At 38.2% G+C, this 24,502-nt stretch overlaps 1 protein-coding gene across 1 annotated transcript in view; it reads left to right on the plus strand.

Annotated features, from left to right (window-relative positions):
* CPSF1 (cleavage and polyadenylation specificity factor subunit 1) overlaps positions 1 to 24,502 on the plus strand; it is an 89,919-nt gene that overhangs the window by 27,147 nt on the left and 38,270 nt on the right. The window contains exons 13-18 of the mRNA XM_067094115.1: positions 7,655 to 7,768; positions 10,445 to 10,572; positions 10,913 to 11,025; positions 14,178 to 14,305; positions 15,670 to 15,814; positions 16,606 to 16,758. Coding sequence (XP_066950216.1) covers positions 7,655 to 7,768; positions 10,445 to 10,572; positions 10,913 to 11,025; positions 14,178 to 14,305; positions 15,670 to 15,814; positions 16,606 to 16,758 — 781 coding nt within the window. The remainder of the gene's footprint in view (positions 1 to 7,654; positions 7,769 to 10,444; positions 10,573 to 10,912; positions 11,026 to 14,177; positions 14,306 to 15,669; positions 15,815 to 16,605; positions 16,759 to 24,502) is intronic.

Below are 24,502 nucleotides of genomic sequence, written 5' to 3' on the forward strand. Positions count from 1 at the left end.
TTTCTCAGATGGGGATGGTAGTAGTGTTAGGATTGTAGGATGTCTAATCCTTCTTTCTTTTCAGCTCCCCTGCCTGTTCCAGAACCAGCCATAATGGGTGCTGAGGGTAATGGCAGAACCGCAAGCCTCCGAGTGGGTGGGGTCTGCCGGCCCCCTCGGCGCAGAGCAGGCAGTGAAGGACTCCACCCCCCACCCCCTTGTAGTATTGATAAATTTAATGTTGATAATGTTAGTCTGGATCAAGATATAGGTGTGATAAAGGAGGATAGGTCTGGGTTAGGTAGTGAGGAGAAGGTATTATGGGTGCCGAGTCGTTCTTCTGGACGGGTTCCAGTTTCGGGTTCGAGTGGTTTTTTGTGCTCTGGCAAGAGTTTCACCTTCATCGCTTCTTTTCGGTCTGGCTCAGTCTCAAGTCAGTGTTTCAGTTCCAGTTGTGCAGAATCCTTCTGCTTTAGCTCCTAGCTCACTTCCGACTGTTTCTGAATCTCCTAGTGTAGTTTCCCCTTTCTCTGTGTTTTCTACTCCTCCATCTAGTAAGGCAGATTTTGGTATGTCCTTTCAGCTTCTAAAAGTAGTTTTGGGGACCTGCAATTGGATGTGGTGGAATATAAGGTGGATTTGCTGGGTCTTTCGATGGGTACAGACCTATGGTGAGAGGTTATTTTCAAATGGTTTCTCTAACATTAGAGAGTATGTGACACAGTAGTGTCCAGAATTCATGTTGGATATGTTTCAGGATTGTTGAGGAGGGCCAGATTCGGTGTACCTTCTGTCCTTTCGTTCTAAGTTTTCTTCTGGGTTATCTGTTGCTTCATCTCCTGCTCCCACATTCTCTGTTGCTCCCTTTTTCAGTCTCCTCTTCAGCCTCTTCTTCTTCTGCTCCAGTCTTTCCTGTGGCTTCTGCATCTTCCATTTTCCTTCCTTCTTTGACTTTGGCTTTCCTACTCTCAGGTAACTTTTTTTATGCGTCTGTGATTCCCCTGCCACCCGCCTTTCCTTCCTCAGTGCAGTCTTCTCTGGTAGGAGGAGCTTCCGGACAGGTGAAAATGCAGTTTCGGTAGAATTTGGCCGCAGGCGTTTCATGTTCCATCCCTTCCGGTATGCGCAACCCCCTGCTTCCCCTTCAAGCGGCTGTTCCGGTAGTATCAGGTATTTCACAGGGTTTGCCTGTCACTTCCAGTTTGGGTTTGCGCTCCGTGGTTTTGGCAGGGCTTGCGGTACCTTCTTTGAGCAGTCCACGTCTTTCATTGCCTGCATTTTCCGCGACGGTAACTTTGAGGGTAGCTTCTACCTCTTTCATTCTCCCTCCTTCTTCTTCATCTTCTTCTGTTCCTCCGCAAGCGGTTTCGTTTGTGCATCCTCCCCCAGGGTTTAGCAATGTGGGTTTGGCTACTCTCACTCATCTTCCCCTTGGTAATAATGGGGAATCGGCTCCGGGTTTTTCTCGGTTCAGCCTTCTCTTCTCAGCGGGTTCAACTGTGGATTCAGCTCCGGGTACCTGATTAGGTGTGGGTGCTCAGCATTCTGGTTAGGGTGGTCCGCTTACTGACTCTTCATCGTTGTCCGGGCTTCGTTCAGTGCCTCCTCCTTCGTTGGTCTTAGACCGTTTGGACATTGAGGAACAGGATTCTTATCCGGAGGTGTAGGAGATTTTGGCGGAATTAGAATGTCCTCTTGCCAGCAGTAACGATTACGGACGCATGCTTGAGTATGTTACTTCTTCGTCTCTCTGGATGCTGTCAAGTTTACAGTAATGGGGTTCTAAAAGAGTGACGGCTATGTCCCTTCGGATCCGTGGCTGTTTGCAGCCTAATAAATTTATCTCGAGGGGTCTGGCTCACCAGGCGAATGCTATAGCTTCATCTACGACGTTTGGAGCAGAAAAGTCGAAATTTCTGTCTTGGTCATCTTCCCCCTCAGTATCCGGATGTTCATAAGAGGGATTGCTTAGAACACCTTAGACTTAGCTAATTCTCATTCAAGGATGATGATGTAGCCAGTATGACGAACATGTTGCTTCTAACTCATGTCTCCAGTGTCGGCAATTTTGCATCGTCGAGGGTACAGAGTGTTGAGGTATCTAGATGATTGGTTGATCCATGCCTCCTCTCTAGAGGAGCTAGTAAGAGCAAGGGAATTCTTATGGAATTTTTAACCTATTCAGGTAAGAGGATTCTCTCTCTTCCTTTGAGGGTTTTCCCAACCCTGGAGAGGGTCCAGTTGGTCCTTCAGCAGGTAGAAGGGTTCCTGTCCAGCAGGGAATGGCCGGTACCAGCTTGGAGAAGCCTCTTAGGGAGAATGTCTCTCTCTCTCTCTTTTAATTCCAGGGTCTCACCTCCAGATGCACTCTCTTCAGGTATGTCTCAGGAATCGCTGGGACTTACGCAACGAGAACGCACTTATAGTCGGGAGCAATTCTTGCTTGTTGGATCGTCTGTGGTGGTTAGAAGAAGTGTATCTGACACCGGGAAGGTCTATCGACTCCCCTCTTCCCGACGTTCATCTGTACACAGATGCCTCAGATCAAGGTTTGGGAACAACCTTGGAGGAAACCCAGGCCTCGGGCCTCTGGGGGGGTTCAGGAACGAGAGCAGTCAATAAATCTTCGGGAAATCAAGGTTGTAAAGGAAGCCCTCAGTTGTTTTCAGTCCTAGTGCGCAACAGAGTAGTGGCTATGTTTAGCAACAGCGTAATTGCCGTGTCGTATCTGAAGAACTTGGGAAGGGGAACAGGCTCAACAGAACTCAGTGCTATAACACAGAGAGTCCTGAGAGGGTGCGAAGAATGAAAAATGTCTCTTCTTCCCCAATTTATATCAGCGAGTCTCAACGTACTGGCTGATTCGCTAAGTTGCTCCCGTCAGGTATTTGGGGGGAGAGTGGACTTTGGCTCTGGAAGTAATATGTCAGGTTCTCCAGAAGTGGCCAGCAACTGTGGACTTATTCGCGACGTGATTAAACCATCGTCTTCTGGTTTATTTCTCACCAATGGTGGTCCCCATGTTGATAGGCACCGATGTGACGTTACAAATTGGAATCACATGCAGGTATATGCCTTTCCTCCATCTAGTCTCATTCATCAGGTAATAAGGAAATTGTGGGAGAGTGTCAAGACATCTATGACTCTAATAGCTTCCTTCTCGCCATAAAACGCTTGGTTTCCGGAACTCCTAGAGCTCCTTACGGAAGTTCCGATGTCCCTACACATGCGAAACTTCTTCTCAGACGACCGCATTTTCACCATTATTATCCAAACCTTCGCGTGCTGCACCTAGTTGTAGGGCAACTGTAGAGAGAGCCGCTAGACAGTCTGGACTTCCTAAAGCTGTGTCTAGAAAGCTTTCTTTTAGCTTGAGAAAGTAAACCCGTAAGCCTTACCAGGTTTGCTGGACAAGGTATAGAAGTTAGTGTCCTAAGGAAGGTCATTCCATCTCTAGACCTTTCATAACCAAAATAGCTGATTTTCTTTTATTCCTTCGGAAAGTCAAGGGTCTTTTGTATTCGGCTATTGCTGACTACTGCTCAACGGTTAGCTGTACAGTTAGTTTCCGCTTTCCTGAAATCTCTAGTAAGATAATCGATGATTTATTACGTTCTTTTAAGATTGAATGTCCTGTCTTGCTGACTCGGGCCCCTCCATTGGACTTGTTGGAAGTACTTCAGTATTTTTCTTGTGTTCCCCTGCCTTTGAACCACAGAAGCTATAACGTTAAGACACTGACTAGGAAGTTGCTTTTTCTTACGGCTTTAGCTTCAGCTAGAGGGTTGGGCGAGCTTCAGGCAGTTTCTAGGTTGGGTTCCTATGCAAGAAATGACACGTATTGTCTGTCTTGTGGAATTTGTGGCAAAGACAGAGTCGGAGGTTAAAACTCTGCCTCGTTCGTTTAAAGTCCTTTATCTGCAAGTGTTCGTTACTGGCGATCCAGCGGAAATATCTTTGTGTCCGGTGTGAGCATTAAAGTCTATTAATCAAAGGTTGAGAAACTACGTCCGCTTCCGCATACACTTCTTGTCTCTCCACAGAATCCTTCCCGTCTGCTGTCAAAGAATGTGATTAGTTACTTTCGGAGGGAGGTGATTTCCCAGGCTTCTCAGGGTTCTTCTTCATCGTCTTCAGCTCTGTATTTCCCCAACTGCACAGTATTTGGAGTAAGTCCACTTCATCTTCCTTTCTAAGGAATTACTCAGTGCCTTCTATTCTGGAGGCAGCTACTTGGAAGTCCGTCACAGTGTTTACTTCCTTTACTTAAGAGACGTTTGATTCGCCTCATAGAGCGTAGCGGCGAAGTCTACTATCTAGGGTGCGTTCATTTAGCTGAGGTGGTATTCGCTTAGTGCGGAGGTTCAGAGGTTTATCTCTTAGTCCACATGTAGCGGCGAAGTCTATTATCTAGGGTGCGTTCATTTAGCTGAGGTGGTATTCACTTAATGAGGAGATTCTTAGCCTAACCAGATAGAAGAATTCCTTTTAGTCTTTAGAATTCTTAGGCAACAATGATAGTATAATCATATGAACTTAGGTTTAGTACGTTTTATGTACCTTAGTCTTTGATAGTTTCCCTAAGAGAGTCCAAGGGGGTGATCAAGTAGGCTAGGCTATTTCGTCGGCGCTGAGATACTTCTTCACTCGTCGATCGTCGGGCCTTATCCGGAGGATCAGCAGCTCGTCACACGGCTTCATTCCTCCTCCATGAGAGGCTCTGAGAGGTTCATCTCTGATACATGAGAGGTTCTGAAGAACCACATGGGAGGTCGACGGACCGAGACAGTACTGACCTGACGGGTGATCAAAGTACTCTCCAGCATGTCTCGTCGCCAAAAGCATTGATTGATAAGGTGAGTGTATAACTAAATAGATATACTATGCAGAGCAGATCAGTGAGCTGCCACCTCTGCGGTTGTGAAAAGGGGTGTGCTGCAAACTTGGATGGTTCTCCCAGAGGGACAACGGCTCTGCACTCTGCCTCATTCTCCTCCATACCTGAGAGGTTCTGAAGAGCCACATGGGAGGTCAGCGGACCAAGAGTACTGACCTGACTGCCGATCAAAGTACTCTCCAACATGTCTCTTCACTGAAAGTATTGATTGGTATGGTGAGTGTATGACTAGACAGATATTTTATGCAGAGCAGATTGGTGAGCTACCATTTCTGTGTTTGTCAAAAGGCATGCAATAGAATTGATCCCTCCTCCTGTAAATGTTGTTAATCAGGCAAATTTAGGTGTTCAGGGAGTGTATTGCAATATGAAGTTTTCATTAGTTCCTCATTGGACGGGTTGGTATCGTTCTCGGCTAGCACTCTGCTGGGCCCGTGTTCGATTCTCTGACTGGCCAATGAAGAATTAGAGAAATTTATTTCTGGTGATAGAAAAATTCATTTCTCGTTATAATGTGGTTCGGATTCAACAATAAGCTGTAGATCCCATTGCTAGGTAACCAATTAGTTCTGAGCCACGTAAAATAAATCTAATCCTTCAGGCCAGCTCAGTGGTCTGGTTAAACTAAGGTATACTTAACGCATAATAAAACTAATATTGTAATACCTGAACACCTGAATGATTCCCACCCTCCTTTCCCCACATCAGTTTTGACCTTGAATAAAGCAATTGATGAAAGTGGGAGTGTCGGCGCACACCTGTGTCAGCATTGCCAACCGTTTGTTATGGTTGTTCAAGTGATAAGGTTTTACTTGCAGCGTTGGTAATGCTGGCTGTTAAAATTCCCAATAGTGGGACTGGTAATTGAGAGTTGTTCAGGCTAATGGGATTAAGGGCGAATTCAGGTGTTCAGGTAAGTATTACAATATTAGGTTTATTATGAAAACGTCATTTTTTAGCATACAGTACATTGCTCATTTCATTAATGCAAATAAGGAAAGTAATGATGTCTGTAACTTTGTGGAACAAATTATCCAACACTCAGTGCATGCTGTTTATCCAGTATTCTTGATCTCTTTTTGCCCCCTTTCAACAATTAGGGAGAATCTTCATTCCAACACTCAGTCATGTTATTTATCAAATATTCTTGATCTCTTCTTGCTCCCTTTTAGCTATTACGAAGAATCTTCTTTCCAACATACAACGCATGTTATTTATCTATATTCTTGATCTCTTCTTACTACCTTTTAACTAATATGAAGAATCTTTTTTCTTTTTTGTAGCTTGTACTCTTGCTTTTCTCTTACAAATTTACTCCATTCTTATGCTCTTAAAAATTTTAGTTTACTGCTGACTTACGTTAAAGTCCCCTCCCCCACCCTAGAAACTTTTCCAGGCCTCCCACACCCCCAAACCCTTTCTTAGCCTCTTTATGAGTGTAAGCAGTGTCACCAACATTTCCTTAGGCCACACAACGTTGCCAACCATCGGAGAGTGGTGTTTTCAATTTTTATAAAATCTATATATTTTATATATCTTTGGCCCCTGATCCAGTTGTGTCACATAATATCGAGGTCTGGATAAGGCGAATCCAAATAATCAAGAGATTACTGCATATGTATAGGTAATTTTGGAAAATTATTAAAATATTGCCCATAACTTAGATATTACTCAACTGTTTCAATTACTGGCATCAGGAAAAAACTGGAAAATATTATGCTAGCTATTAAAAAGTAGTATTTTCCTCTTAAAATAATTAGAAAAAGTACTTACAACACTAGTGTCTGAGTACTGTCTTGGAAGACAAAAAAGGAAAGACAAACCTCACTTATTAAGCAATAAAAGAGCCATGCCTGGAATGTTGTCAAAAGTTTTCTATACTGCGGAAAGAAAAGCTAAGAGTTTAGATGAATAATGGTTATGGTAATAAAGAAAACAAATGAATTATTAAATTTGGCAAAACAGTAAACCTAAAAGTCTAGGAAAATAAAATCCTTGTTGCAAACAGGCTAGGCAAGCACAACACTGAAGCTCTTAGCTGGTGCTGTAGGCCAGCAGGTGAGTTTCTTTTGAATTAAGAGTGGAGTGTCTGATGGCTATGAAGGCCATGAATATGGGCTAGTTATCTTGATTTGTTATTGTGAAATAAAAGTATTGTTTAGTAAACAAAAATATTGTTTAGAAACAAGGAAGGAAAAAGAGGGACTTTTTGACATTGAAGGAGAAAGAATAAGCAGACAGAATTTCTTCAGTGTGTGACTTATTGATTTCCCCTTTTCAAAAAGCTTTATAATTTTCCTCCGTTACTCTTCCCTTACTATATCTAAGTAGCCTTCCCTCTTCCCTTAATGTATTCCAGTAGTCTTCCTCTTTCACAGGGTAGGTCTTTGACTTCCCTGCCTTTTTCTTTAACAGTGGGACTAGACAAGAACATTTGGTTGACATCCATCAACCTCTTCACATAAGAAATTCTATTTGCTTTATTCAGGCCTATATGTATGTAGGAAGTATGCTATTTCCTTTTCCACATTTTTATTTGAATTTGGTTGTATTCTTTTAAATTTATACTTGTTTTGTTAGTTGAATTAACATTTTGTTAGTGTATGATTTAAGGAGTCGAGTGCACATGGGTAATGAAATTGTTAGTATTAAAATGAAAACATGAAAGTTTATTTTGTCAAGGTTACCTTTGAATTGACTCATTTTTCCAGGGATTCTTAAATTTTTATTTGTCATGTATGGTAACAGAGTTTAGTAATGACAACATTTTTATTTCAGAGAGCTGGATGATGAAGATGAAATGTTATATGGAAATGCAGAAGGTTCTGTGTTTGACCCTCCAAAGACATTCAACAATCCACTGGGCACCCAAGAAAAGAACCAAAATGAATGGTAAGTTTGTTTACTTTATTCTTTTAAGTTTGTTTACTTTATTGTTTTGAATAATATAAAGTCAGCTTTTGAAATTTTCAAAATTGGTATGGTCAGTTAGCTCTTTGGAATATTTATCAACTTTTTCAAGGTTCACTATATTGAAAGGAAAAGATTTGCCTTCATATAGAACAATTGCAAGTTAGTATAAGGTGGACAGGTTGAATATTGAATAGTTGTTAAAAAAAACTTGATTTTTAAAAAAAAGGAGATTTCACCTGTCAAGGGAAGTCCTTTATATTCATGAATGTAGATACTGTATCTTAATTTTACTCCGTGTCTTTCCATTCTTCCCAATTTGCATATGACTCTGGTTTGCATAGAAGAGTCAAGGAATGAGAGGGTTTTTACAAAAGAGAGAGAGAGCTCTTGCCATACCTATGCAGCAAGGATAATTTTAAAGCTCATATTTTCACAAATTCCCAGAAAATATTATTAGCATCTAATATGGATTACGTATACCACACTACTGGAACTTATGTGGCAATGGGTTTTCCTTTTTATTTAAAGGTTTTCATTGGAAATGGTATCCAGATATATCAAGGACTAGCTAAGCTATGAGACCATCTGAGTATTTAAAAATTTTATAATTGGAGATTGTGACCAGTTGACTCACATATCCAGCTCCAAAAATATTGAGGACTAGCTGAGCTAAGAGACCATCAGATATTTAAAAGTTTATATAATTGGAGATTGGGACCAGTTGGCTCACTTTTCCTGCTCTAAAGCAAAAGATGGTGTGCATGACATCACCTTGGTGACATTCTTCTTTCCCCAACCCAAATTTTGCCTTAATTATCCAGAATTCCAAATGGGTATTATGTAAATTAGTAAGCTTCTGCTGTATTATCTCATTTATTGTATATACTCACGTATCATGCAACTTTTGAAGACCTAATTTTGAAACTAATTTTAACGGGGTGACATCATACACGAGATATAAAATTAGCGTATGTAATATTCACACATTAGTATCGTGTTATAAAATACAAACATAACGAATATGCATCTTTTCAATGGATCTTTTAAAAAGTTAGGCTTTACTTCACTGTATCCAATAATATTGTATGTATTCTCATAATACTATTGTATTATAAAATACAAACATAGCGATCAATGTTTCGGTTTGGAAATCAGCTGAGGGCGATTATGAGGTAAGATTATTTCTCTGTATTTAACTCAATTCAGAGCGATTTTCTTGCTTTCAGCAAGTGTAAATGAATCTCTAGATACTTTATATGGAACAAGGTTATTTTTCGTTTTACGAATTGTTTGTAAGTCAAGGTATGACTTAAATAAGTCTTGTTGTGAACTAAATTTAGTAATTTTTTTTTGTTAATAAATGACATTGGTGGCATGTTTTTTGTGTAAAAAATCAAAAGATTTTTTTGTTTACTTTCACTTGATTTCATCATAATACAAGCTTTATGTATTTCTCTTTTATCAGCATGAAAACAACAGTAAAATGTGTTCTTTCACGCCCAGTAGTTTTGATTAAAATATGTTTCTCTCCAATTTTATTTATGGTTGAGTTTCATCCATGTTGCTGATACATGATAATTTATAGTCTTTAGCAGCTTGAACATTTTCTCAGCTTCAGTTACAACTTGCAGCTTAAATTTACCAGTATATTTCCTTGCTGATCTTTTCTCTATAGCGAATAAGGATATAATGTAGAAATGTATCAGTCCTATTCTATTTAACGTTATTTGTAACATAACTACAGTAATTTTTAACTATTGTATGGTGGTTGAAGTGCAAGCAAAATAGCTGTTGTTATCTGATTCGGTTGTTCATAGCAAAACAGGTGTTTCTCATTCAGTTGTTTACGGTTGTACGCGTTTATGCAGCGAGTATAACATTAACGATCCTTTTTTCATTTTCTTTTACCTATTTAACTTATTTAACTAGAAGATGGGATAGATAAAGAGATGGAGGGAGATGTGATAGATAAAGAGATGGAGGGAAAGAGATTAGTCTATTATAATTTGGTCTCTTAAAAAAAGGAACTCTCATGATACACAAGATACATGATAAAATCATTTTTTAAGGGTGAAAATTTGGGGGTCACACGATACGTGAGATCAAGCATTACATGAGTGTAAATGGTATGTTGATGGTTTCCGTAAAGGAAAATTTATCTTTGCTAGCATTATGATGGTTTATTCTGTGAGCATTTTTTTCCTCTTTCTTTGATGCTTTACTTGTTCATTGAGTGTGTGTAATAGTTTTTCTGTAACTTCATAGATATCTTCACTTGTTGTAAATTACATGAATGTCTTTTTTTTTTTAGTGAGGTACTGCTGTTTCAGACCTTTAAATTAAAGTAACCTAACCAGATCTGCAAGTCATATTTCTAGACATAGGTCTGACCCTAGTATTTATTCTTAATGAGAAGTGAAAATTGAAGTAATAAACTAAGGGTTCTTTGTAGCATACTTTCAGCTGGAAGCTGAAAGTATGCTACAAAGAACCCATAACACTGTCTAGTGTGCCATGAGTGGCACACTGTATTTAGTACCCCCTCTTTTGGTTAAACTTTGCATTTACAATTAGGACATCTGTGACCTTAAAACCCTATTTTATAATGTCACTGTAAACAAAACTTGAGGATCACTTACAAGTATTACTGAATAGGTGGAGGAAATGGCAGAAGGAAGTTCGACCAACTTTCTGGTTGGTTGGTGTCCGTGAAGATGGAAGCTTGGAGATATACACATTGCCTGATTTTAGACTTGCGTATGCTGTGAAGAACTTCTGGATGGGTGAGTTACGTCTAAGCATTGAATTTGAACTTTGTTGTTTTACAATGCTATGTGTCATGGTAGAAAGATAAAATTATGATTTTATGTACAGTACAGCATTATATACAGTACAAGTGTAGTACAGTAGGAAGGTAATAGTTGTGCTGTAGAGTAATTTACTTTGTCAGTGCATTTACTGCTCACACAGTTATTAATTCTGGTACACATATTCTTCTGCAGAACTAGCTGTATGTGTAAGTCAGAGTCTGTCTGTACACGGTAACATGTTTTATAGTTGTACAGTATTAAATACAAGTACCGAGTTAATATAAGTTGTAATCAAAATTAACATTTTTTTCAGGACACAGAGTTTTGATAGACAGTAGCCAGGTTATTCCACCACCTCCACTTCCCCCGTCAACTCTTCCTCCACCTCCAACACCAGTTCTTGAGAACTATTCTGTTATCCATGAGGTAATTTTAACTTTAAATTGAATACTCTATGACTACTACCTTCCTGCCATGGCAGCCATGTAACTATTTTTCTTTTAACTAGCTAGCTTCCAACTATAGTCTCTTTGCATTAAACTTCAACTATTGCTAATGTTTTTAAAACTACTCTTAATTTGTTTCATGGTGACCTTGTTTCCTATGTCACTGATATTCAGTTGTCTTCTCTATGGGATGTTGAAGAATGATTGGTCATTGCTTTTGGTATTTCTAGGGTATTTAACAATTAGGTATAGAGCTCTGTTAGCCAAACTTCACGCTTATTGAGTCGCACATTCCTTCAGTGTTTGTCCTGCTACTGCTGTGTCTACTGCTTTTCTTACCACTGTTCTCATGCTTTCTCATCATGTTCCACGCAATCTTAGACATGTAAAATGAGTTCTCTTCACTTTTCAATGTCCGTGATTTTTCTGCCTCAACTCCCCATCCATCCCCTTTCTCCATGTTTTCCTCAATCTTCTGACAGGTCTTCATCTTTCTAATTCCATATGTAATACTTTTTGGATGAACTGTTCCACACCTCTCTCATCACATCCCAAACTATATCAATTTTTTACTTCTCAGTCTTTCTTCCAGCCTGTAGATGCCAGATCTCTTCACAAATCCCTTTGTCTTAATGTGGTCTTCCAATTGCCATAAGCCTAGTATGGTATATATGTTTACTTTTAGTGCTCTTCTCTCCATTTCACTCTTTATCTTATGAACTTCCTAAAATAATATTGTTAGCACCTGTCGACATTAAGCACCTCCTAGCACTTGGTTTTTTGCAGTCTTGTGTAGTTTCTTTCATTTCTTTAATAAACAACAAAGGCCTCAGTGCTGATCCTTGATGAACACCACATCTTTTTTTAGATTCTTCTGATATACCTTTCCCTGTCATCTCTTGCTTAATAAGTCTATTTAGTACCAGCCACTTGCATAATGCCCATTTAATTATAAGTCTTGGTACTCTGACAAATGACTTTTCAAGTTCCACAAATATGTGGTATAATCTCTCTTTTGTTGCATGGTACTTTTCCTGTAGTGTCCTCATTATACAAATTGCTTCTGTTGTTGATCTTTCTTGCATAGAGCCAATATGATAATTGGCAGTTTAAGTCATTTTTCTCAGCCTTTCCTCCAGTACCTTTTCAGAATTTCATAAGATGCTGAATTATTCTTATTCCATTGTAATTTCCCCTTAGCAGTGCATCCAGTTTACCATTGTATGCAGTTACTGTAAGGTTCTCTTACTACTCTATCAGGTTTTCATGCATTCTAGTACACTTATGGATGATTGGCTTTCATGCTGAGTTTATTAAGTCACTTGTTATTGTAGATGGTCCTAAGGTGTGTTGTCTGTCTTCTGTCCAAGGGCCCTTTATAACCTCTTTAGCTGTTATATTCTCGGTTGGTCCCTTAATTATGCCAGTGTCCTGGTCATTTTCTTTATGTAGATTTTTCAAATATTGGCAGTCCCTGCTTATTGGCGGCATTGGTTGACGACGTTTCGGTGTTATGGTGCTTGGATAGCGACATTGTTAACTGTATTTTTGCCACTGGTAAGCGATTTTCGGTGCCAGTAAGCCATTTATCAGCATTGGTTAACCACGCCATTAAGCTGTTTATCGGCACTATTATTGCTGATTTTCGGTTATTGGTGGTTTTCGGTTACCGGCACTCGGCCGGGAACAGAACCCCCACTGTAAATCGGGTACTGCCTCATTCATTCAAATATCCTTTATTTACAACTAATTTCTCCATTTCCACATTTGATATCTGTGTTCCTTTTACATCTTTCCATCTTTCCGTAGCCACTTTGCTAGCCTGAATATTTTCTCTTTTCCCTCCACCTTGTTGAGTCTGATTCAGTTCCTCCCAATGCATCTTCTTTCCCCTTGCCACCTGCCTTTAAATCTCTCTCCTATTATTGTTGTATACATATTCACCCTCTTCCCTGCCTGCACTCTGTCAGTGCTTGAAAGCTTGCTTCTCTGAAGGATGTTATGGCCTCTCAACAGTGCAATGAGGTTTAGGGGTAGATTTAGGAATCTGAACAATATAATCTCTCCAAGGCAAGTTAGATATACTAACACCGAAAATATTGATATAAGTGTGATGATCAATTCAATTTTCACGAAAAATAATCAAACCAATTGGATGGAAGAGCAGCCAAAGAAATGGGTAACAGCTGTGTATAAGAGATATTGAATTCAAGTTACAGGATTTAACTTCAAAACAGCTCACAAGATCAGAGTTAATAGAAGAAAGGGCAACTCATGATTGAGTTTAATCTACAGAAAATGGTTTGGAAAACAAGGAAGAAAGAATATGGTAGGCTGAATAATTGGTGAAGCATGCTTTACACAACACAAATTGCTGTAGGCTGATTTAATTGTGAGTGATAGAAAGGAGATTAAAGAAGACCTAATCAGAAGAATAAAAACATGGAACACATAAATGAAGTTGTCAGAGTATCAAGAAACAGTGACAACAAATATAGCATTAAAAAGAAAAGTAAATATAGCATCAAAATGAGATCAGTGGAACACTTTTCCTGTGGTATACATTAAAATGATGTATGCAGATTTATAAAAAAATTAAATTTTATTTTCATATGAATCAAAGTTATTATCTGTTTAGATGGTGACCATAAGTGTAGGCACCGTACTGGCATACCAAAAGAATTAATGCAGTCAGTGTATCATTTTGCTGAATTTTGGGTCCATCATTGTGCCTCTTATTACTCCCATTGTCCCTCCTTCTGATTATATAAAGATGGTAATATGCTCTGAAGGTGGTGAGTGATGAAGTGAGCTTATCAAATACTTTAAGCCACTGCTAGGTCCTACATTGTGTTCTTTGTATCTTATAATATTTTTTCTTATTTACTTTTATCTAGTGTGTCTGTAAGCCTGATGTTTGTTAAATTGTTAACATTTTATTTATCTGTTCTTCTAGTGCTTTACCTTTATGTAGATTGTATGATTTATTTTGTATTTTATGTACTTGATATTTTACTTTATGTTTCACTGATGTATTGTACGTACTTAATATTTTTACTTTATGTTTCACCAATACATTTTCATGTCCAAATTTTTGTAGTTAAGAAATCTTTTTTTCTTTCTGCTTTAAAGGTTTTGATGGTGGGAATGGGGAACCGTAATTTGAGGCCTGTTCTCTTTGCAAGGGTGGATGAAGATCTGCTGATGTATGAAGTTTTTCCTTTCTATGAAAACCTCGCAACAAGTCAACTGAAGATAAGGTATGGACAATCAGGCCTTTGGTAAGTTTAACATTTAAAAGCAGGTGAAAATTTTTTCCTTTTTTTATCGTTTTACACTTCCTGGATATTGGAAATCACTTTATCAAAAAATTTTGCATATTTTGTTGCACTGAGTGATAGTTTTAAAGAATTTAAATGAAGTGGTTTTTTTTTTTTTTTTGAAAGATTTAATGATGACACTTTCAAACAATGATGACACTTTCAAACTTTTCAAAACTACTGAATATGTAGGGATGACTGTGTTGGTTAAGGAGAGTTTGGCAGTCCACACCATGCTGCCTGTGCCACATAACCCCAAACCATACTTATACCACATTACACCAAACCATACTTACAGGCTGCATTATAGTAAGGGCCAGTACTGTTATAAGGCCAGCCTACTCTGAACCAACCATCAAGGGATGTTCATAGCTATCTTCTTGTTTGGTATTGCAAAAACCTATGGATATTACCTAAGAATCATAAATAAGAAACTGGTAGAGAATATGTAACAAGAGGATCTTTTTTTTTTATATGGTATTTGGAGTTTAAAGTTTTCTTGTTGTTGAGGCCTTTCCCTGCAGATTAGGAAATAGAGTACGCTGACAACTTTGGATGTACAGTTGTATTGCATTTTACTGACTTCTGCAATATATCTGAACTTTGCCACTATTTTATCCTTTTTCAAGTCAAAAAGGTTTTATAATTTTATGCTAAAAATCTTTCAACTGGAAGAGGCAAGGAGCAGAGACTGGATAGGGTGCTATAAAAGATGCTTAAATTTACAGCTGAGATATTAGAGGTGAATTTTGCAGGCTAATTGGCCAAGTGATTTCTTAGTTGGTAGATTGAGGCTCAGACATACTGTACTAAATTGGCGGCAGTGTAGCCTTAACAGAGTCCATGCCAATAACTTAGTTACCTGCATGATATCATTTTATGGCATTAGACTGAAATTATTTGTACTTTTTCATGAGAAACACATGAAAAGTACAAAATGAAGAGTTTGATTTGACAGTGGTAGCCATAAGTTGAAGAAAATTAATGAAAACTGGGCTTGGATTATCTATAATACTACAGCAAGTGGATAATTTTTGTTGCTGATGTTATTGATAACCATACACAGGAAAGAATAAGGCCAACCGTGCCTTCCTCTGGATGGTCAGAAGTGTGCATGCACAGACATTCAGTCGGTGGTTGATTTTTTAAGTTATTCTTCCATCTTCAAGGCCTCAGAAGCTCTGTACCTGTAAGAATCTGACACTGCAAATAATGGCTAATTATGATTAGTAGGTGTGCTGTGAAAATTTCAGTTCTACATCTAGAATTGTAAATTTTGACTTAACACTTATTGTTCATTTCAGAATGAGATTGATAGAACACAACTTGATTTTGAGGGAAAGACGCTCTGGGAAGAAAAAGAGAAGTGAAGAGGATGGTACTGCTGAAAAGAAGATAGACAGAACGAGCAAGTTCCGCCCTTTTAGTAACATCAGTGTATACAGTGGTGTAAGCTATTTAAATTACAGTATTTGATATTATTAGTATTAGTATTAGACTGATATTATTAGTATTTGTTTCAGATTGGTGGTAACATACATAACTGTTGAATGGTTACTGAAGTTCATTTGCACAAAATTTGTAAGGTAATTTTCAGTAGATACTTATGCATTCTCACCTCCCAGCCCGAGAAGAACCCTAAAAGAGTTCAGAGGTCTGGTTAAACAAATCATTTATAACTAAATAACTATGCATTCTTACCAAGGCAGCAAAAATTAGCTATCCAACACAAAGGTAGCTAAAATATGCTGATGAATATTCCATAAAATCAAAGTTTAACTTCACCAAAAAAGTATAGGGCGTCATCTTGTATGAACTGTAGGAGTTAAAGAAAGTAAAAGCCCATTGTTTTCAGGTTGAATTGCATTATGCTAAGCCCATATTATTTAATTGTAGTGATTACTTTAATAAATACACTACCTATACAGAGTGACAGGACAATAACAATAAGTTGACCAGGCACTTTTGCCTTGGGCTAGTGAAAGGTTCTCTTGACAGTTTAAATTCATTCACTGTAGCAAAATTAGTACAGTATAATGTCTATTGTAGTTTTTCTGGACATTAGTTCATTTTTGTTTTGCTTATTCATCCTGAAGGCTGTTTGTAGGTGAATTTTCTCAACATTGACATATCTCAATATCTGCGTTACTTTTGGTATTGGGAAATGAGATTTTGACTAAGTATGATAAGGAACAGTATGATGTATTTGAATGGTTGTTTTTTTTCCTATCTTTATTTAGGTATTTATCTCTGGTCCATACCCACACTGGGTATTCATGACAGTACGTGGAGAACTACGTTATCATCCCATGAGTGTTGATGGATCTGTCAAATGCTTTGCTCCGTTTAGGAACATCAACTGTCAGAATGGATTTTTGTATTTTAATCGTCAGGTAAGTGTTTTTGTCTGCAGTTTGAAATAGAAAAGGTAATACACCATTTTTATGGAGAACCCTTAATTTTATTGTTTGAAGATCTAGATATGTAAGTTTTTGAATATGGTTTATATATTGAAGTGTTTTAATATAAAGAATGATGTGGAGTTTTTGTCCTATTCATAGATATTAATTACATAAGTAAAGAAAGGTGACCCACATGAGATGTGCAAACACTCACAAAGGTTTGTTATATATCTCGAGCTTTTAGGCATTTCATTACCAGTAAAAGTAATACTGTATAAGGTATATGCTGTTATTGTTGTTATTAGCCTTGGTATGGAGTCCTTCTAAGAGAAGGTTACTCTGAACTCAAACCTCTTTTCTCCAACCTTGGACTGTGCCATAGCCATGTACCATGGCCTTCCATGGTCTTGGGTTTGAGTTCCCTTGCCAGAGGGTACAATCAGGCATTTATCCTCTTTTTCATTCTCTTTAATGTTTTTTTGAAAAATGTGTAAGACAGGCTGATAAGAAGGCAAAAGTTGCTTGGTGGATTATCAAGAAAGTGTTTTTGTCTTTACCTAATCTTTTCATACTGAGCATTTTATTTCTAAATCCATCCTGACTGTCCTCCCCCAGTTGTTTTGGCAAACCGGGCAGATTTCACATGCCTTACAGGGTGTGCCGGCCCCACCTTGTTGACCAGTTGCTTCCCAGTTGCTTCCGGTGCTCTTTTCAGTGACATGGACTTGTTTATTTAGACTTTCAACAGAATTTTTGTAAATATTATAAATACTGTTGTTGATGGTATTGTCCTTTTGTAGTTCTGTTGATCTGTTGATTTTTACAGTGTTACTGTTGTTATGAGTCTATTTATTATTAGTTTTGACATTGACTTTACCTTGTTAATTTTCTTCTTTCGGGAGACAGTGTTGAACCACGGGCCTATTACTCATTACAGTGAGAAAAATTGCAAAGTACTTTACTCATATATTTGGGGATTATGGTCAAATTTTCTGGATCTCCAGAGTTGTGTCTGTAACTATGAGGTAATGATTTTATCTGAGACTCTTGTAAGCAGTAACAGGTCAAAGGTTGAGTTTTAATCCTGGGGTATGATGGCCCCGACTTTATTTATCGTAACATCCCACATGCGCAAGGTATGGCTGTATACGCTAAGTTGAGACGACTTATTTATCGTCAGAAAAATTTAGAGTGTAGTTGCCGTAAAGTTCGTTGTTTTAAAATCTTCAGTAAGTTCTACAATGTATATATATATTTGCTGTTTACCGCCATCCAAATATTGGTAATTCTATATATGACTGTCTTTTGGAAAGGATTAGTGTGACTCAGTCACAGGATCCAAAAGCTTCATTCGTTATTTGTGGAGACTCTATTGCTAAGCACAGTGAGTGGCTAAATTCAGATTCCATAGATCAACATGGCCAGTCTGCTCTTGAGTTCTGTGTATCCTCAAATTTGATCCAGTTTCGAGGAACCCATTCATATTTCTGGTAATAGATTGGACCTAATATTCACAGATGTTTCAGCTATTGTGAAGTCCAAGGTCTGTGAATATATATCGGATATATATACTCGTGTATCATGCAACTTTTGAAGACAGTTTTGAAGCTAATTTTAAGGGGGTCGCATCATGCACGAGATATGAAATTAGCATATGTAGTATCCACATATTAGATCGTATTATACAAACATAACGAATATGCATCTTTTCCTTGGATCTTTTAAGAAGTTAGGCTTTACTTCACTGTATCCAATAATATTGTATGTATTCTCATATTACTATTGTATTATAAAATGCAAACATAGCTTATTTTCTGTATTTAACTCAATTTAGAGCAATTTTCTTGCTTCTAGTTAGCATAAATGACTCTCTAGCTACTCTGTTTTTATGGGACAAGGTTGTTTTTCATTGTACATAGTGTTTTTAAGTCAAATTATGACATAAATATGTCTCATTGTGAACTAAATTCAATTATTTTTTCGTTAATAGATGGCGTTGGTGGCATGTTTTTGTGTAAGTGAATCAACAGATTCCATTCGCTATTTTCACTTGATTTACGTATTTACTGTATCTTTTATTGGGGTAAAAACAACAGTAAAATGTGTTCTTTCATGCCCAGTAGTTTTGATTGAAATACTTTTCTCTCCAATTTTAATTATGGTCAAGCATATCGAAGTTTACTGGATTTTCATCCATGTTGCCGATGCACGATAATTTATAGTCATAGCAGCTTGAACATTGTTTTCTCAGCTTCAGGTACAACTTGCAGCTTAAATTTAGCAGTATATTTCCTTGCCGATCTTTTCTCCATAGCAAATAAGGATATAATGTAAAAATATATCAGTCCTGTTCTACCTAACATCGTTTGTAACATAACTGCAGTAATTTTTCACTATCGTATGATGGTTGAAATTCAAGCAAAACAGCTGTTGTTATCCGATTCAGTTGTTCACAGCAAAACAGCTGTTTCTCGTTTGGTATAATTACTAACAATACTCTCATCATTCCCATTTACTTTTTAACTTATTTAACTAGAAGATGGGATAGATAAAGAGATGGAGGAAAAGAGGTCACACAACACACAAGATCACGCATTACACGAATATATACAGTAGGCTCTTCTGATCAATGCACCATTGAGGTGGACATATCTGTCACTCAGTATATTCCTATGCCACCATTGGAAAAAACTGTCTGGCCAAAATTCAGAGCCATCTGGGATGGCATTATTGAAGCTTGTCAGGCACATATTTCAGATGCTCTAGTAGATCCTGATCCTAAGAACAAGTTGAATGAAATGCTGATAGCTATTTTAATAAGATACACCTATGTCCCTTGAAAGGTCATCAAATTTATAGGACAGATGACCAGCCATGGTTTGATGATATGTGTAGATGAGCCTACCGTGACAAACAGACCAAATTCAATGCATGGAAACAAAATCATTCAAATAAAAATTACACCGGTTTTGTTGAGTCGTGCCGTGCTGCGAATAGAACTTACCGTACAGCTGAGAGAAATTACAATAATTCCTTGAAGAGGAAACTTGAAGGAATTACTCAGCCTCATCTCTGGTGGACCAAATAACGTTGTCTATCTTTGGGTCAGGCTCGTCTTCCATTCCACCACTACTAACAGATGATGTAGAATGGTTACTGGCCCTAGGGAAAAGGCTGAACTGCTTCATTGAGCTTTTGAAACTAAACAATCAGCTAAGGATGTCTCTCTCTGATATTTGTTATCCTGAACCTATTTTTACAAAATTTGCATTTCGCTCCAGGGATGTTAAAATACTGGATAATCATGATATCTGGGTTGGAGAATATTCTGATGGTTTCTTCCCTTTGTTTTTTAAAAAAGTTTCTAGTTTTTGGTCTCCCAAGATTAGTAGATTCTATAAATATTAATGTCGATGCAGTGTCTTTGGGGATGAGCTCAAGCTTAGTAATACAGTGCCTGTTCCAAAGAGCGGCATATCTGCAGACTGCAGTAACTACATGCCAGTCTCTATTTTTCCCGTGCTCTCCAAAGTTACCAAAAAACTTATTTTTAAGCCACTGAATAAGTATGTGGAATCTAAAGGATTGTTAGCTGATAGTCAATATGCATACAGGAAGCAGTGAGGTACCTGCAGTGCTCTTTTAGACTTGACATGTCATTTGCAACGGAACCTTGACAATAGTTTTGAGTCGACCAATTCAAATAGATTTTAGTGCTGCACCTGCATTCGATTTAGTAAACCACAAGGCACTTATTTATAAACTTCAAAATCGTGGAATGGGTGGATATGTTTTTAGGATTACTTCAAGATTTCCTTACAGGTAGGCAGTAGTGAGTTGTTGTGGATGGGATCTTTAGTGAACCAAGACCTATTTTGTCTCGAGTTCCAAAGGGTAGTATTCCTGGTCCACTTATTTTTAGTGTATACAAGTGATATGGTTGTTGTCCTGGAAAGCTTGATTGTTCGGTATACCGATGATGCAACACTTGTGGGTGTAATAAAGTCTCCACTTATGAGAAATGAAGCTGCCTTCAGCCTCATTTGGGACAGGGACCAGATCAGTGAATGGTGTAGTTGGTGGAGTATGAGGATGAGTTCTAGTAAAACAAAAACACTATTGATTAACAGATTTCCCACCCCATCCTCCCCTTCAGGTGGATGGAGCTTTGCTGAATGAGTCTGAAGCTTTAACTATTCTAGGTGTGACTTTTGACACATCTAACTTTTGAGAAATATCTAATGAAAGTTTCAGCAAGTGCCGCATGCAAGTTAAGTATTGGTCGTAAAGCCTCATATATTTATGACAAGTGATAAGATCATTGCAGCCTGTTTTAGGTCATTTGTGCTTCCTTTACTAGAATACTGTTTTCCAGTATGGATGTTTGCTTCTGCCAGAGATTTATCTCTTTTAGATAGAGTGGTTCTTGGTGGTAGGCTTCTGTTTCCTAATAGTAGCAGTCATGACTTGGACCATCAGTGGATGGTCTCTTTGTCACTTTTTCATAAGTTGTATTTCAACAGAGATCTTTTACACTCACAATTGATCCCCAATCCCCTTTACCTGCCCAGAGCAACCAGATTCGCTGAACAGCAGCACCAATATGCAGTAAATGTACCTCACTGTCGAACTTCTCAGTTTCAGAGGTCCTTTATTCCTCACACCATTGGACTGTGGAGCAGCCTCCCAGAGGATGTCATGCAGTTTGAAGTTCAGAAGTTCAAGCAAAGATGCGGTGCATTACTACCTTAATACTATTCTCCTTGTATTTTATACATTCTTATCTATTTATTAATTTATTAATTTTTTTCTTTTTCAATAAGTGTGATCTCTTCGTATTTTCCTTTACCTCCTCTTACTTCTTCGTAATGAACACCATATTCTTTGGAACCTTGAATATCAAGTCAGTGGCCCCTGTGGGTGTTCCTTATGGATAGGTTGCATATAATAATAATATAATAATAATAATAATAATAATAATAATAATAAAAAAATCAAGACGAAAGTACAGTCATACCCCGAACTTACGTGAGGTTAGGTTCCAGACCCTCTCATGCAAGGCGAATTTCCGTGTAAGTTTGGTACGGTCTCTAAAACTGCTAATAAATGCTTATTTCTAGAATTTAAACACTAAATATGACCCTAATTATGCTCCCAAAGTATTAAACTAACTTTTAAATAAAATTAAAGTTACTGTAATTTCATTTAAAAGTTAGCTTAATACATACCCTTAAAAAAAGAAATAAATGGGTAATGTACAAATATAGGAGAGTGTGAAGATTAGTGTAGTATTTTTTCTCTCTCTTCATTCCACCAATCTATTTTTACAAGTCTTCTCAACCTCGTTTTTAAAAAAACTTTATTCTGTCCCTTTCTCTTTGTTCTGAAATGCTCTATGTCTTCTGCATGAGTCCTGGAGCTACTTTGGCGTCTAGTTTTTCCAGATTCCTTTTCAGGGATCTTGGGATCGTGCCTAGTGTTCCTATGATTATGAGTACAATTTCCACTGGCATATTCCATATCCCTCTTATTTTGGTTTTCAGGTCTTGAATTTTCTCTCTTTCTTTCTCATCTACTCTGGTGTCCCATGGTATTGCGACGTCAATGAGTGATACTTTCTTCTTGATTTTGTCACTCAACATCACGTCTCGTCTTTTGGCACGTATAACCGTATCTGTTTTGATACCATAGTCCCAGAGGATCTTTGCCTGATCGTTTTCTATTACTCCCTCAGGTTGGTGTTCGTACCACTTATTTCTGCAAGCTAGCTGGTGTTTCTTGCACAGGCTCCAGTGGAGGGGTTTTGCTATTGAATCATCCTCTTTTTGTACTGGTTCTGTGCAAGTGCCAGACATTCGCTTGCTATGTGGTTTCTGGTATCATCTTTCATATTGCACTTCCTGCATATGGGTGAGATGTTATTTCCATCTATTGTTCTTTGGATATATCTGGTTCTTAGGGCCTGATCTTGTGCCGCTGTTAGCATTCCTTCTGTTTCCTTGAGTTCTCCCCTCTGTAGCCATTGCCATGTTCCATTGCTGGCCAGTTCTTTTGTCTGTCTCATGTACTGTCCGTGCATTGGTTTGTTGTGCCATTCCTCTGCTCTGTTTTTCATTCTCCTGTCTCTGTATATTTCTGGGTCTTAGTCTACTTTTATCAGTCCTTCTTCCCATGCACTCCTTAGCCACTTGTATTCATTGGTTTTCAGATATTGCCTCAGTGGCCTGCTCTCGATGTTGACACAGTCCTCTATGCTTAGTAGCCCTCTGCCCCCATCCTTTAGTGTTATGTATAGTCTGTCTGTATTTGCTCTTGGGTGTAGTGCTTTGTTCTGTTGGTATCCTTTATTCCTGTTCATGTACTGTTGGATCTTATGTGCTTTGGCTTTAAGCCTCTGTTTTATATCTTCTATTGTGTTGTTTGGTGCCTTCTCCTGTACTTTATATTTCTCATTCAGCTCCTCTTGTTTTCTTTCTTGTTAGCCGCTATTCTGCCATCTCTTTCAGTTTACTCAAGTGAAATCGCATCGCCATGATTTGTTTTTCCAGGCACCTTTTCCAAGGCAGTTGCTGTTTTGGTTTCTGTTGGGTTGGTTGTGATGGTGGTGTTGGTGCTTGTATCCCCATGAGTTCTACTACTAGTCTTGCTCCTGCATATGCCAGATTATTTGTTTCTGTGATACTGGTAGTGTGGACCAGTCTCATTATTTCATGAACTTCACTTGTTTTTTCCCTTAGTTTCTGTGTGTTGTAGGCTTTCATGGAGGGGATCTTTGTTTTTTCTGTATCAGGCTTCATCCATTATCTGATCTTTTCCACCCATTCAGACCTCTCTGTTACCTCTTCGGTGTTTCCTCGTGTGTCGTTGTTTGGTAGCTCATCATTCCTGTAGTTTTTTGTCATCGAATCTTAGTTCATGTTCTTGTCTTTCGTTGCTTGGTGTCATTTCTCTTTCCAGTTCCTCTCTTTCTGTCGTGTAGAGCCAGTGCTTTTTCTTTATGTTCCTTACTTGGTCTGCCAGCCTCTGTTCTGTTTGAGGGGTGTTATTTCTCACATTCCAATGTTGACCAGTCTTCTTCTGTATCCTCTTTCTGTTGGGTTGCTTCTGATGTAGCATCTCCATATTTCCTTATTTTCTTCTCTCGTCCATTTCTTCTTCTGGTTTCCCTCTGTAGCTCTAGTCTCTGGTTGCTGGTTACTGTCATTGTGGTGGTCAGTTGCTGGATGACAACCTCCAACAACCTGACCGTCCTCCCCATCGATTGGGTTGTATACCTGGCTGCCAGACGAAGCTCCTCTGTTGCCAGAGGTTCCATTTACGTTGTTGTCGTTTATTCTTTCATTTCTTTCCATCATTGCTGATTTTTGCTTTTGCTATTTAACCCATAGCTGGATCCTACCCCATCAGGAAGGTACTCATTTACTGCTGAGTAGACTGAGGAAATTATGGTCAAGATCCTTTCCCAAGGGATCAACGCCGAGGAGAGCAGTCACCCATTCAATGACTGACCAGCCCCAATGTTGCTTAACCAGTCCATCAATGAGCTAAACCACGCTGCCACAGCACCCTATTATTATTATTATTATTATTATTATTATTATTATTATTATTATTATTATTATTATTATTATTATTATTATTATTATTATTATTATTATTATTTGGCAGCAGACCCTCTTTTAAACAGGTTTTATTGAATATTGTTGATGCTTTAGCTGCATTTATTTTGTAGAAG

This window comes from Macrobrachium rosenbergii, chromosome 4 (assembly GCF_040412425.1).
Source record: "Macrobrachium rosenbergii isolate ZJJX-2024 chromosome 4, ASM4041242v1, whole genome shotgun sequence".
NCBI classification, from domain to species: domain Eukaryota; kingdom Metazoa; phylum Arthropoda; class Malacostraca; order Decapoda; family Palaemonidae; genus Macrobrachium; species Macrobrachium rosenbergii.